General features: G+C 45.5%; 1 protein-coding gene across 3 annotated transcripts in view; it reads left to right on the top strand.

Annotated features, from left to right (window-relative positions):
• The window catches only part of TOMM40 (translocase of outer mitochondrial membrane 40), a 138,908-nt gene that overhangs the window by 71,006 nt on the left and 52,735 nt on the right, over positions 1 to 15,167 (top strand). For all 3 annotated transcript variants that reach the window (XM_033914232.1, XM_033914231.1, XM_033914233.1), the window contains exons 4-5: positions 4,418 to 4,510; positions 6,083 to 6,184. In XM_033914232.1, the coding sequence (XP_033770123.1) occupies positions 4,418 to 4,510; positions 6,083 to 6,184 (195 nt within the window). The remainder of the gene's footprint in view (positions 1 to 4,417; positions 4,511 to 6,082; positions 6,185 to 15,167) is intronic.

The following is a 15,167-nucleotide window of genomic DNA, read 5'->3' as shown; positions in this document are numbered from 1 at the left end:
TTTTGTTTGATTTTAACACAGGTACTTTCTCTGTCACAGTCCATGGAATTCTAATGGGAGCACCTGGAAAGAAAGATTAAGTAGCACTTAGTAGACTGACTAGTTTGCTTCCATTCTTAATGTTGTGATAGCTACAAGGATCCAGGTTTCTGAAATCAGTTCATCAGCATTCCTCACTTAGATTCAAATTTTATTTTATTTTTTATTTAACAGAAATTGTTTTCCCTTAACCTAACTTTTCTATCTGACTTTTCAGTCAGTTATATGTTTCCAGAACAAGTTAATGAAGTGAGAACATTAAGCATTAAAAGAATGTCTGCTGTCTGAAGCAGTTTCTTGCTTGAAAGCAAGGTAACTACCTGACACCTTAATTTTACAGCCTACCTAAGATCCAGAAATCAGAAGTCCTATGATCAGTTGTAAGTGCAGTCCATTCTTCCACCAGCCCTCTTATCATGCTATCTAGCACAAAAGTTAAGGACTTTAACTGGAGACATAGTTTTGAGTGTTAGAGACTCTGCCAGCCCTAGCTCATCGAGATTATCACTGACCTGCAACTAAGTAACACATTTTGGTCAGTTTCGACTTGAGTTTTACTGTTCACCAAAATCCCCGTCGATGAAACAATCTAGAAACTACAGACATGTGGTCTATCACTGGAATGGGCAAACCTAGCAGCTTTCTGTTTAAAGACAACTTTCTTTCAATACCAGGTACTTTGGCCAAACAGATGGCCTTCTCCTCGGTGGTAGCCAACATATTCATGGAGTCTCTTGAAACCACACCTAAATTGTGGATCTGCTATATAGATGATACTTTGTCATTTGGCCCCCCAAGGAAGAGAGAATCTCTAGGAGTATCTAAATCATCTAAACAATGGCTACTCTAACATAAAATTCACCATGGAGACAGAGACCAATGGATGCCTTCCTTTTCTGGATGTAATGATCAATATGCGGTCAGATGGAAGCCTGGGACACACGGTATATAGGAAACCCCCCCCACACACACACACACACCAACTGTTATCTACATGCAGAATCCCATCACCACCCAACTACAAAAGGAGGGGGGTTCTTCACATGTTAGTGAACAGAGCACTAAGCGTTTGTGACCTAGGCAGCCTTCAGAAAGAAGGCTTGCTTGGTATGATTTTCAAGTGCTGGAGTGGTTGTCCCTTAGGCAAAGGTCCACCTCTGTCCCTTGCAGGAAGCACTTCCATCTTGTTGGTCTCCACAGATAGTGGGGGTAAATGGACAATACTCGGACTGGAAGAACGTCACCAGTGGGGTGCCGCAGGGCTCGGTGCTTGGACCCTTGCTCTTCAACATCTTTATAAACGATCTGGACATTGGTATGAAGAGTGAGGTGATTAAGTTTGCGGATGATACAAAGTTATTCAGAGTAGTGAAGACACAGGGGGATTGCGAAGATTTACAAAGTGACATAATCAAGCTCGAGGAATGGGCATCAACATGGGAGATGAGGTTCAATGTGGATAAGTGTAAAGTGATGCATGTAGGTCCCATCTGTAACAGCTTTACCTGCTTGATTAACGCTTAAATAAATTTTCAGTTTGCTTATAAATGTTCTGAGTCTTAGTTCTTGATATTGAACGAGCTAAATTTTAATCAAGCGAGCTAACCTTCCTCAAATTAATAATTCTTTATAATACATGTTTCTCTAAGCTCGAGAGAGATGTGTATTATTGGTGGAATTCCATCCATTTAATAATAATTTTTATAGCACATGCAAATAGTTTCCTTAAGTAGACTTGTTACTAAGTTCTGTGACCTTTCATCCCTCATATCCCAGCCCACTTTTCACTGGTGGTCAGTGTGTGGGAAAAGATATAGAAAGAGGGCTTTTAGACACTGCTATTTTAGTGCATAAGTTTGGTGCCCAAATGGCGAGGCTCAAAAGTCCTGCTGTGCTTGATCTGTAATCATATTCAATTTTTCTATAGGAAGGTCAGGAATGAAAAGTCATAGGATGAGGGTGCAAGGCCATAGACAGGAGTTTATCTTAGAAAATATTTCTGTAGAGAGAGTATTGAAGGCATGGAACAACCTTCCATTAGAGGTGATGGAGAAAAGAAAACATGGGACAAACAAAAGGAATGTCTGAAGGAGAAAAAGACATGCCAGAGCTGGCCTGTTTGTATGAGTAGACTGGATAGGCCACATCTTTATTTATTGTCATTTTGCATGTTTCTTTGTTAACATTATGCACTATTTGCTGGGAACCATGAGGATGCTAGCCTTTGCTGTTTTTATTCCAGTGTACCTTATTTGTAAGTAGGTTTCAATAATCTAGATGTCGTCCCCACTCTTTCATCTAGCTGGTATCATCCGTCACTGTTGTACCTGAAGATGCTGAATTATTTTATTTTCTGTTTCCCTCCTCATCATTAATCTCAGGAGCAATAAGTACCGTATTTTCGCGGATATAACGCGCGCGTTATACGTGATTTTACGTACCGCGCATACCCCTCGCGCGTTATATGCCTGAGCGCGGTATACAAAAGTTTTTAAAACATAGTTCCCACCCCGCCCGACGCCCGATTCACCCCCCCAGCAGGACCGCTCGCACCCCCACCCCGAACGACCGCTCGCACGCGCTCCCACCCGCACCCGCATCCACGATCGGAGCAAGAGGGAGCCCAAGCCCTCTTGCCCGGCCGACTCCCCGACGTCCGATACATCCCCCCCCCGGCAGGACCACTCGCACCCTCACCCCGAAGGACCGCCGACTCCCCAACAATATCGGGCCAGGAGGGAGCCCAAACCCTCCTGGCCACGGCGACCCCCTAACCCCACCCCGCACTACATTACGGGCAGGAGGGATCCCAGGCCCTCCTGCCCTCGACGCAAACCCCCCTCCCTCCAACGACCGCCCCCCCCCCAAGAACCTCCGACCGACCCGCGACCCCCCTGGCCGACCCCCCCACCCCCCTTCCCCGTACCTTTGGAAGTTGGCCGGACAGACGGGAGCCAAACCCGCCTGTCCGGCAGGCAGCCAACGAAGGAATGAGGCCGGATTGGCCCATCCCGTCCTAAAGCTCCGCCTACTGGTGGGGCCTAAGGCGCGTGGGCCAATCAGAATAGGCCCTGGAGCCTTAGGTCCCACCTGGGGGCGCGGCCTGAGGCACATGGGCCAAACCCGACCATGTGTCTCAGGCCGCGCCCCCAGGTGGGACCTAAGGCTCCAGGGCCTATTCTGATTGGCCCACGCGCCTTAGGCCCCACCAGTAGGCGGAGCTTTAGGACGGATGGGCCAATCCGGCCTCATTCCTTCGTTGGCTGCCTGCCGGACAGGCGGGTTTGGCTCCCGTCTGTCCGGCCAACTTCCAAAGGTACGGGGAAGGGGGGTGGGGGGGTCGGCCAGGGGGGTCGCGGGTCGGTCGGAGGTTCTTGGGGGGGAGGGCGGTCGTTGGAGGGAGGGGGGTTTGCGTCGAGGGCAGGAGGGCCTGGGATCCCTCCTGCCCGTAATGTAGTGCGGGGTGGGGTTAGGGGGTCGCCGTGGCCAGGAGGGTTTGGGCTCCCTTCTGGCCCAACTACACAAAGTACGGGGAAGGCGGGTGGGGGTGTCGTGGGGGTCGGCCAGGGGGGTCGCGGGTCGGCTGGGGGACGGGCGGAGGTTCTTGGGGGGGGGGGCGGTCGTTGGGGGGAGGGGGTTTGCGTCGAGGGCAGGAGGGCCTGGGATCCCTCCTGCCCGTAATGTAGTGCGGGGTGGGGTTAGGGGGTCGCCGTGGCCAGGAGGATTTGGGCTCCCTCCTGGCCCAATATTGTCGGGGAGTCGGCGGTCCTTCGGGGTGGGGGTGCGAGTGGTCCTGCCGAGGGGGGGAGAAGAATCGGACGTCGAGGGGGGGCATCAGGCTTTCAGGATGGGGACAGGACTTCAAGGGGGGACAGGCAGACCTTCAAGGGGGGACAGGACTTCAAGGGGGACAGGCACGGAGAGGCGGGGCAGTGCACCGAAAGTCAGGGCGGGTGAACGGTGAGTCGGGGCAACCAGAGGAGAGTCGGGGCAGTGCACCGAAAGTCAGGGTGAGTCGGGGCAACCAGATGAGAGTCGGGGAGAGCGAAAGGAGAGTCGGGGTGGCCAGAGGAGAGTCGGGCAGCATGCGCGTTATATGCCTGAGCGCGGTATAGAAAAGTTTTTGTACATATCATCGTGATTTCTGCGCGCTATACCCCTGTGCGCGTTTTACAATGGTGCGCGTTATATCCGCGAAAATACGGTACTGTTTTGGGATTTGATGAAGGTGAAGATGGACCTGAAATTTAATGCCCTGGGTATTTCCCCTGAAGGCGACAACTTGTTGTAATTTCCTAGAATGGGAACAAAATACCATGTATACATTTATGAAGATTGTGGAATTTCTTTGTGTTTTTTTTCTTATCATTTTTGTTAGGTGAATCACACCATTGTACTGAGCACTGTAGGAGAATCAAATTATCATTTTGGGGCCACTTATGTTGGGACAAAGCAGTTGAGCCCCACAGAGGTGAGATTAGTAATTCACAAACAAAATACAGAAATGCAAACTTGTAGAAGCAGGGGAAGGAGGAACAGGGAGGAAGGTTCTAGTAGGAGAGAAGCAGTGGATGAAGATGGGTGTGAGGTTGGGTTGAGGGATGAGAGAGGAGCAGAACTGGATGTGAGCCAGTTGGTGTGGGGGGACTTCAATGGGGTGCAAGTCACACTAATTTTGTTAGCACCAAGGGAAGCTTGTTACATGGATCAGCAGAATATGTTAAATAAAATTGGAGGGAAAAGAGAAAAAAATGTAAACTAGAGGGAGAAGACAGAAGGTAGCTGGAGGTAGTTTTTGAGTTGGGGAGGGGGAGGAAGAGAAAGGTAGAAGTATGAGCCTGGGATAAATGTAATGTAATGTAATTTATTTCTTATATACCGCTACATCCGTTAGGTTCTAAGCGGTTTGAAGAAAATATACATTAAGATTATAAATGAGAAGTAAGAAGGTACTTAAAAAATTCCCTTACTGTCCCGAAGGCTCACAATCTAACTAAAGTACCTGGAAATTAATAAAGAAGAGAAAATAAAGATGGTTGAAAAAAGAAAAATTCTATGTGAATTTATAGGATGGAAATTAAACTGACTGTGAAGAACTGTATGAAAAATACATATGGAATGCAGTTAGAGAGGGTAGGTTATGAATAAATAAATAAATAAAGGGAATGAAAAGCTGAGTTCACTATTACAGAGATACTGTGAAACAGAGAAATATGATGGCAGATAAAGGCCAAATGCGGTAGCTAAAATAAGATAGAAACCAACAATCTTGCAGCTACTTAAGTCTGTTGATGCTAGTGCAAGTTGGTCACCTGAGACATCCTCCTCTCATGCACCAGTCCTGAAATGCCATATTTATTTAGTTAGTTAGTTTTATAGCCTGTCCTCCTCAGGAGCCCAGAATGGGTTACAGCGGTACATTCACAATATATTTGAGACAGAGGATTAAGGGTACATTCAAAATATACTGGAGAATTAGATTATGGGTTGCAGAGGTACATTTACAACTAGATTGGAGATGGTAGACTAATGAGACCATAGTAGGTGTTAGAAGCAGTACAGGTCACAGAGGTACATTCACAATGTATTAGAGGCATTTGATTTAGGTACATTCGCAATATTTTCACATTGGATTAAGGGTAACAGTGGTACATTCTCAGCTAAATGGCCTCTTTACTTTGCACTGCAGCTGCTATAAAACATGGGAGTAATTTTTCTCATTGGATTACATGGCAGTGATGAGATGTAAATGGGATTTATAAAGATTGGAAGAAAGGAAGTTGAGAGGTCACAGGGTTTTGAAAAGGGGAGAAAACATATGTGGGTGGGAAGAGAAAGGAAGGAAAATAGGAAATGGATAAAGCAGAACTAAAAGAATAATCAGATAACCAGTTAGTTTATAAAATGTTTCAGTAATGCGCAGAATCTTTAAAAGTTGATACAGAAGCCAGTGAACTTTGTATATGAGCATTTTTATGTAAACTAAAGTAGTTCTTACATGTGTGTGCTGTGTGTTTCTAATTTTTTTTTTTTTTTAATTCAGGCTTTTCCTGTGCTGGTTGGAGACATGGACAATAGTGGCAGTCTCAATGCACAGATTATCCACCAGTTAGCAAGTAAAGTCAGATCAAAAGTTGCTTTCCAGGTAATCTCATCCAAGTTAACCCCTCTATATCACCTTGCCCCAAAACAATCCTCTGTTCTTTCTTCAGTAACATAACATAACATAACAGTTTATTTATATACCGCAGGACTGTGAAATTCTATGCGGTTTACAATGATTAAAAAATGCTACAAATTAAGTAGAACTAACAAACTGAGTAGAACTAACAAAGTTAGAGATTGGTGAATAACAGTTCTAGAGATCAATTGTTGTGGGAGATTGTGCAGTTCAACTATCAATGTACTTCCGGAACAGATCAAGTTTTAAGGCGTTTCCTAAATTCCCTATAGTTATTAGCATGCATAAGTAATTGTTCCAGAACTTTTCCCCATAATGCAGCTTAGTAAGAGAAAAGTACTGACATAAGGAAAAGAAGATTTATGTAGCCATGTACAATACACTTCTCCCTCTGTATTCGCGGTTTCAGCACTTGCGATTTTGATTATTTGTGGTTTTTAGCATGCTGGCTCATTCCCCTAAATTACGTCGTCCATGAGTACCGATAAAAAATTTTTGGCGCATTTTTCCCAACACTTTCTTCAGCATGCACAGAGAAAATCGCCGCTTTCCACCGTACACAGAGAAGAATGCTTCTGCACAGCATTTTCTTCACCGTGTATTTTTTTGTTATTCGCGGTTTCATCATATTCACGACCATATGAAAAAGTTATTTTGTGTTTTTTCCATATTCATGGGTCTGACGATTTTAGCTACAGCAGGTCAGCAATTTCATGTTTGAGTTCTTTTAGTAACAAAAAAGGAAGGAGGGGTCCAACCTTGTCTGCAGAAAAAACCAACCAGGAACAAACAAAAACAAACTGCAGATGTGTACAAGATGCAGGCAGAATTTATTGTGACAAATATAAATTTATAAAAACCTTTTTACCAAACAAGGGACCCGACACGGTCCATGTTTCGGACAAACCTTCGTCGGGGGTCCAATATGCAAAAAGGTTTGAAAAATATGCCATAAAAAATCATAAACCAAAAGGTCCAATACGCCGAGAATCGCCAACTGCTGTAAAGCGTCTCACTTTGTAGATCTCTTACATCTTCTTCGGTAAAGACTGAAGCAAAGAATTCATTCAGTCTTTTCACTATGGCCTTATCCTCCCTGAGCACCCCTTTCACTCCTTGGTCATCCAAAAGTCCCACAGATTCCCTCACAAGTTTTCTGCTTCTGATGTACCTAAAAAAATTGCTATAAGTTTTTGCCTCTTTTGTAAGTTTCTCTTCATATTCGTTCTTAACTATCTTTATCAATGCTTTGCATCTAACTTGCCAGTGCTTGTGTATCTTCGTATTTTCTTCATTCGGATCCTTTTTCCATTCTTTAAAGGATGGTTTTTTTTTACTCTTAATAGCCTCTTTCACTTCACCTTTTAACCAAGCTGGCTCTGCTGATACTTAGAATACATCTGGTCTGGGCTTCCACGACAGTATTTTTAAATAGCATCCACGCCTGGTTTACAGTCCTAACCTTTGCAACCGATCCTTTTAGCTTCTTTTTAACCATTTTTCTCATTTTATAATAGTCGCCCTTTTGAAAATTAAACGCCCCTACGGTAGATTTCTTTTGCAATATTACTCCCAGTATCGTCTCAAATTCTATCACGTTATGATCACACTTTCCCAGTGGACCCAACACTCCTGTACTATGTCTTACTTTCCACTAAGGACCAAATCTAAAATTGCACCCCCTCTTGTTGGTTCCCGGACCAGTTGTTCCAAGAAGCAGTCATTTATGACATCAAGAAATTTTACCTTCCTAGCACTCCCCGTTGTAGCATTTAACCAGTCAATGTTGGGGTAACTGAAATCACCGATTATTATAGTGTTGCCCATTTCTCTAGCTTCCTAATATCTGAAAACATTTCTTTATCTGTCTACTCATTTTGTCCCAGGAGATGGTAGTATGATCCAATGTTTATATTCCTTCCCTTCACACATGGAATTTCTATCCATAAGGATTCCACACTGCTATCTATGTCATGCATTTTATTTGATTCAATTCTCTCTTTAACATATAGTGCACCCCCCCCCCCATTTGATCCACTCTATCCTTGCGATATAATTTGTACCCAGCCTTCCACCAGGTCTCCAAGATGCCTATTATATCTATCTCATCATTCAGTGCTATATACTCTAACTCTCCTATTTTATTTTTCAGACTTCTAGCATTTGCATACAGACACTTCAAATTGTGTTTTTTCCTTGCAACCACAGGCTGCTGAGAAGACAGGGAAAATTTGAGCCTTTTAGTCTGCCTTTCTCTTAAACCCTCCTGGCTTTCTTTCACCATTATTGGAACCTCTCTACTGGGACTCCCTAAATATCCTGTTTCAATAGTATCCTCCAAGGATACTTCACACCTAACCAGCCGCTCCCGGGCGACTATCAGCTTTCCCCCACTTCTCAGTTTAAAAGCGGCTCTATCTCCTTTTTAAACGTTAGCACCAGCAGCCTGGTTCCATCCCGGTTAAGGTGGAGTCTGTCCTTTCAGAACAAGTTCCCCCTTTCCCAGAAGGTTGCCCATTTCCTAACAAATCTTAACCCCTCATCCCTGCACCATCGTCTCAATCACGCATTGAGACTTTGGAGCTCTACCTGCCTCTTGAGTCCTGCGCGTTGAACTGGGAGCATTTCTGAAAATGCAACCCTGGAGGATCTGGATTTCAGCTTTCTACCTAAGAGCCTAAATTTGGCTTCCAGAACTTCCCTCCCACATTTTCCTATGTCATTGGTACCTACAAGTACCAGGACAGCTGCCTCCTCCCCAGCAGTATCTAAAATTCTATCTGTTGACGCGTGAGGTCTGCCCCCTTTGCACCAGGTAGGCAAGTGACCAGGCAGTCCTCATGCTCACCAGCTACCCAACTACCTACATGCCTAATAATCAAATCACCAACTACAAACGCTGTCCTAACTTAAGCCCCTGGAGACACATTCTCGGTGCGAGAGGATATTGCGGGTCCTAGCTACAGGATTATTTCCTACTTCACCAGGGTGATGCTTTCCTTTTAGAAGACCTCTCTCCTCCAAGGCAGCACAGGGGCTACCAGACTGGAGGTGGGACTTCTCTACAACATCACTGTAGGTCTCCTCTATGTACTTCTCAGTCTCCCTCAGCTCCTCCATATCTGCTACTCTAGCCTCAAAGGAATGTACTCGTTCACTGAGAGCTAGGAGCTCTGTGCAGCAAGCACACACATAACTTCTCGCCAACCAGGAGAAAGTCATACATGTGACACTCAATGCAAAAGACTGGATAACAACCCTCTTGCTGCTGGACTACTGTCTGCATCTTATTATTGAGCTAATTAACCTTTTTACGCTACTAGGAATATATTAGAAGTGAACATGCAATTGAGTTTTTCCTCCCCAAAGCTCTTTAGAAGGAAACCTATAGTTGAGCTTTTCTCCCCAAAGCTCTTTAGAAGGGAACCTACAATTGAGCTTTTCTTCCCAAATCTATCAAAGCTCAGAGCAAAATAATGTATACTTACCAAAAGATATGTCTTCTGCTTTTCTCCTCTCAGAAGGAGAATGTCCTCTTCCCTCCTTCTCTAACACTCAAAGGCCACACTACTGCCTGACTGATTTTGCTGAGCTAAAAAGAGAACTACAAAAAAAATTTACCTTTCCCAAGTTTGAATATCACCAGACAAAATAATGTTCCAATGGATGTATTTTTTATTTTCTCAGCAGAGAAGATCCTCTCAGTACCTCTTCAGGTATGGGGAAAAGGGTGAGTTTCCAAATCTGGTGAGAGGGCTTTGGGGGGTTAGGTGTTTCAGGTTGTGCAGATTGTCCTTGTTAAGATCAGCTACAGATATGTGAAGGGTAATTTAGAAGTACCGGTAGTATAAGAGTAATTTGAGCCTAGGGGTGGATGGATGGGTGGGCAGATAGCAGCTCACAGATTGCTGTGAAAACTATCTTGAATGCAGATCCTCTACAACCTCCCTCCTAGAACCAGGTTTACTGAGAGTTAGGCACTAGGCCAGCATTCCTCCCCTCAAGGGTCACCTGTGAAATCTGATCTCTTAAGAAAGTCCTCGGAGTTTAGTTTCAAACTAAGAGGCTGAAACCAGCCAGAGGTCTCTTATCAAGAAGCACTTTTAGGTTAGGGTGAGAGAATTCATACCCCCGTGAAGTTTGGTGTGCTTGGCCTGATTTAACAGTTTTTCTAGGCCTCTCTCCAACTTGCTACTCCCCAAGATGCTCAAAGGTTTTCCTTGCTCAGAAGCTCACTCCCGAAATGCATTATATGGAACTCATTACAGCAGACATGTCAAACTCTGGCCCATGGGCCAAATTTGGTCCGTGGTGCAATAAAATTTGGCCCGCCGGACAATTCCTGCCGTCGCGGAGATTTGGCCCGCCATTCCATCCCTGTCTGTACCCTGCCTGCCTGCCGCCGGCGTAATCACCGCTGCTCTTCATGAGCATCTGGGAACAGGAGGAAGATGAGCTTCAGACATTAAAACAGCCTGCAGAGGATCACCATCAACTGTATCAATCCTAGCAAGTTGCTATAGCTTCCTCAGCATGTTCCCTCTGCCGCGGACCCATACGTCAGAGGAGGGGTGGAACTGCAGCAGAGGAAATGTGTTGCGGAGGCCGACTGTAGCCTACTAAGATCGCTACAGCTGACGGCGATCCTCTGCAGGCTGCTTTATTTTGTTTAAATCACAGATGGTAGTGATAAAAGTGGTGATGAACAGAAGAATGCTTAGGAAAAATACAGCAAGTGGCGATAAGAATGAGGAAGAGAGGTAGCTGGAGACTGAGTATTAGGGTCTAAGGTGGAATAGTAGAAATGATGTAACTGACATGTTAGTAATCCAAGAGGATCTTTTTTTACTGATGAGACTTACAAGGTTAGGGGATTGGGGGGGGGGACTGGGGAGGAGAGGTGGAGGTAAGAGGAAGTTTAAGACAACGGGGATCTGGATAGAGGAGAATTGAATGAGGAAGGGGGAAGAAGAAAGGAGAGGACAAATGATTGAGCTGTTTGGAGAGTGATGAGTTGGAGAGAGTCAGGAATAGGGGGGACAGATGAGTTAACAGAGTTTTACAGTTGTTGCAGTTACTATGTTTAGGTGTGCTGAGCTGGAGCAAGGAACACGAGCAAGAGCAGGATGTGACATCACTAAGTATAACAAAAGGAAGACAGCATGAAAGAAAGAGGGAGGTGATAAAAAAAGGAAAGATGCCAGACCTCAGGGGAGGGAAGGGAAACAGAAGAGAACAGATATGGAAGATGAATCGTTAGCATGGAGAATGAAGAAAGAAGGAGACCCTGGCAAGCGAGTTATCAGAAGACGGAGGTCAAGATGGCGGCGATGTGAGGAGCTGTGAGAGACACGTTAAGATCTTTCCACGTTTAGCTTTAGCTTTTGCCTGAAATATTTACCTCATTTTCTTTATGCCTCCGAAGAGAAAAGGGGTGGTCAGGGGACCTTCCTCGCCGGCCCTGGCGTCTACCCCCCGGCAGCTAAAGATGGAAAGCTTCTTTTCGGCTCCTCCGGCACCAGTAATATCCGGAGTGGAGAGCCCGGCGTTGGGCGGCGAAGAGAGGGAGTCGCTTGCCCTTTCGGGCATAGAAACATCGCTATCTCCTCCGGTTTCCCACACTCCTCCGTGTCCAGCAACTGCCGGAACGATGTGGCGAGAGACACCCGATCCCGGAAGTGGAAGCGCGGGGTCTCACGACGAGGGCACACCGTCTGGAGACAGTTTGCTGATGGAAGCCAACAAGAGAGAGGGGGATTTGTCCTCTCCGACGGAGGTCTCTCTTCAAAGCATCTGGTCTTTGCTTCAGCGGATGGAGTCAAAAATGGAAAAATCATCTGAAAAAGTAACAAAAATAGTGGAAAAATTGGACTCGCTGACTGAAACTGTGGAAATAATGAAAAGGGATTCTAGTGCTCAAACTAAGCAGATGCAGGAGGATATATTGCATTTACAACAATTCAAGGTGGCTTCAATTAAAGATAGTTTCCTTATAAATAAGAAATTGGAGCAATTTGAAAATTTCAACAGGCGTTTGAACCTCCGTATTTTAAATTTTCCTCAAATTCCGGGTATATTGCCTTTGGACTTATTAAAAAGATACCTGATTAAAAATTTAAAGATTTCATCAAATTGTATTCCCCCTATAAATAAAATCTACTATTTACCAAATAAGAAGATACCCGGAAGACAAGAAGGAGAAAATGAGATTGAGAAAGAGATAAGGAGGGAAAATAATGAAATAGAATTTGCTAATGTGACTGCTCTTCTTGAACAAACAGTTACTACTGATACAGTTAGAGCTACGCTCTTAGTATCATTTGTTTTCGAGCAAGACGTGAACATGATTATGAAACTATTCTTTAAAAATTCACAGAAATTATTTGGGGAGCAAAAAGTTTGGATATATCCTGATGTCGCAAAGACTACACAAGAACGGAGGAAAGAATTTCTTTCTATGCGTCAAGATACTATAAAATTGGGAGCAACTTTCTTGTTAGCATACCCCTGTAAATGCTTAGTTAGGTATTTGGGAGTTAAATACACATTTTTTTCTCCTAATCATCTGAAGGAATTCTTGGATGTAAAGAAAATCATCAAGGACTGAGGGAAAACAGAAATTAATAGCTGGTGTTTAGAACATAAAGCCTAATCGTTTAATTAAGTTCCTCGTTAAATTTCTCTCAAAAAGTTCCGATTGACCATCTCCCTATTATGGTGGTCTAAGAAAGGAAAAATTATTTTTATAAGTATGAATATGTAATACTTCTGTATTGTTTTTTCTTTTTTTCCTGTATTTAATGTAACAAGATGTATTCTTGTAAAATTTTGTTGAATAATAGAAATAAAAATTATAAAAAAAAAAAAAAAAAAAAGAAGACAACCAGAGCCTGGGACCACAACATGATTTGAATAATGACCAGACAACAAAAGGTAGAAAAAATAATTTTATTTTCTGTTTTGTGATTACAATATGTCAGATTTGAAATGTGTATCCTGCCAGAGCTGGTGTTAGACAGTAGGCGTGAACTTGGTCCTAAAAGAGAGGAAAAGTCTTTTTTTATTTATTTTATTAACATCACAGAGCTGGCGTGAGGTTGGAGAGGTTGTGACCCTATACTATTAAGACTAAGGGTTCCTTTTATTAAGGTGCACATTTAGCGTGCGCTAAATCGGTTAGCATCTATAATAATAAAATGGTAAGAGTGCATGTGCACTCTAAAGTCATGTTCCCTGATCCGTCGTGATGTGGCCACAAGAGTGCGCATGCGCGCTTATACGTCACCACACAACAGTCTCCGCTTTTTCCGGCCCGGCACCCTGAGAGGAAGAGCGGCGCTGGCACCGGGGAGGGGGGGGACGCCAATTCAGCTCAGCCGCTCCGTCTCTGCTGTCTCAGCAGCCTGTCACGCCCTCTCGATAAGGGCTCCCGATGGCGGCGCTGCTGCTGGTGGCGCTGCTCCCGCTGCTGTGCGCGAGCGACGCGCCAGAGATGGACTCCGCCTATCGGCAGCGGATCGACCACATGGTGAATGGCAGTGGCTGAGGAGACAGAGGTGAGATGATGGATTGATGGGAGATAGCGAGAAGGGAGATGCTGGACTGTTGGGGGATAGACAGAGGGGAGATTCTGCTCGGGGGGGGGGAAGGAAGGGAGGCCTATTGCTGGACAGGGGGAGCAGGAAGAAGTGCTGATGGATAGGGGGGGAAAAAAAGGAAGGGAGGCCTACTGCTGCACAGGGGAAGCAGGAAGAGGTGCTGATGGACAGGGGGGGAAAAAAGGAAGGGAGGCCTACTGCTGCACAGGGGAAGCAGGAAGAGGTGCTGATGGACAGGGGGGGAAGGAAGGGAGGCCTACTGCTGCACAGGGGGAGCAGGAAGAAGTGCTGATGGATAGGGGGGGAAAAAAAGGAAGGGAGGCCTACTGCTGGACAGGAGGAGCAGGAAGAGGTGCTGATGGACGGGGGAAGGAAGGGAGGCCTACTGCTGGACAGGGGGAGCAGGAAAAGGTGCTGATGGATAGGGAAAAAAGGAAGGGAGGCCTACTGCTGGAAAGGGGGAGCAGGAAGAGGTGCTGATGGATGGGGGGAAAAGAAGGGAGGCCTACTGCTGGACAGGGGGGAGCAGGAAGAGGTGCTGATGGACGGGGGGGGGGGAAGGAAGGGAGGCCTACTTCTGGACAGGGGGAGCAGGAAGAGGTGCTGATGGATGGGGGGGTAAAAGAAGGGAGGCCTACTGCTGGAAAGGGGGAGCAGGAAGAGGTGCTGATGGATGGGGGGTAAAAGAAGGGAGGCCTACTGCTGGACAGGGGGAGCAGGAAGAGGTGCTGATGGACAGGGGGGAGGTAAAACAAAGGGAGAAGGGCTGCTGCTGGATAAGGGGAGCAGTGAAGGGGTGGTGGTGGACACAGGGGAGGTAAAAGGAAGAGAGAATGGACAGGGGGATCACGCAAGGGGTGGTGGTGGACAGCCAAAACAAAGAAAGACAGAAATACAGAAAGTGGCTAAGGAGACAGAGAGAGAAAAAAATAAAGACAGACACACACACACACACACACACACACACACACACACATATTCTAGCACCTGTTAATGTAACGGGCTATAAAGCTAGTACCTTAATAAAAGGATTCCTAAGTATAAATTTGGCCCGCGACTTAGCCTATGTTTTAGATTTCGGCCTCTTATATGATTGAGTTTGACACCCCTGCATTACAGCAAGTCTGGAGCTGTCGGTTCCTCTTGTGCGTGTGTTTTGAGTATATGTTCTGCACCTAACGTAGGCAGGGGACACATGCACAACAGTAGGTTAAAAAAAAGCTGCTGCTGCTGAGCCAGCAGCCCTGTTCTTGCCCTGCCAGCTCAGCTGATTGCAGCTCTAGAGCCGTAATCAGATGAGCCATGTGGGAACAGCCGTGGTGGCAGGAGAAAGAACGAGCCTGGGCCAG

Source organism: Geotrypetes seraphini, chromosome 11, assembly GCF_902459505.1.
Source record: "Geotrypetes seraphini chromosome 11, aGeoSer1.1, whole genome shotgun sequence".
Taxonomy (NCBI): Eukaryota; Metazoa; Chordata; class Amphibia; order Gymnophiona; family Dermophiidae; genus Geotrypetes; species Geotrypetes seraphini.
Note: the sequence above shows the minus strand (reverse complement) of the source record. Positions and strands in the feature narration are given on the sequence as shown.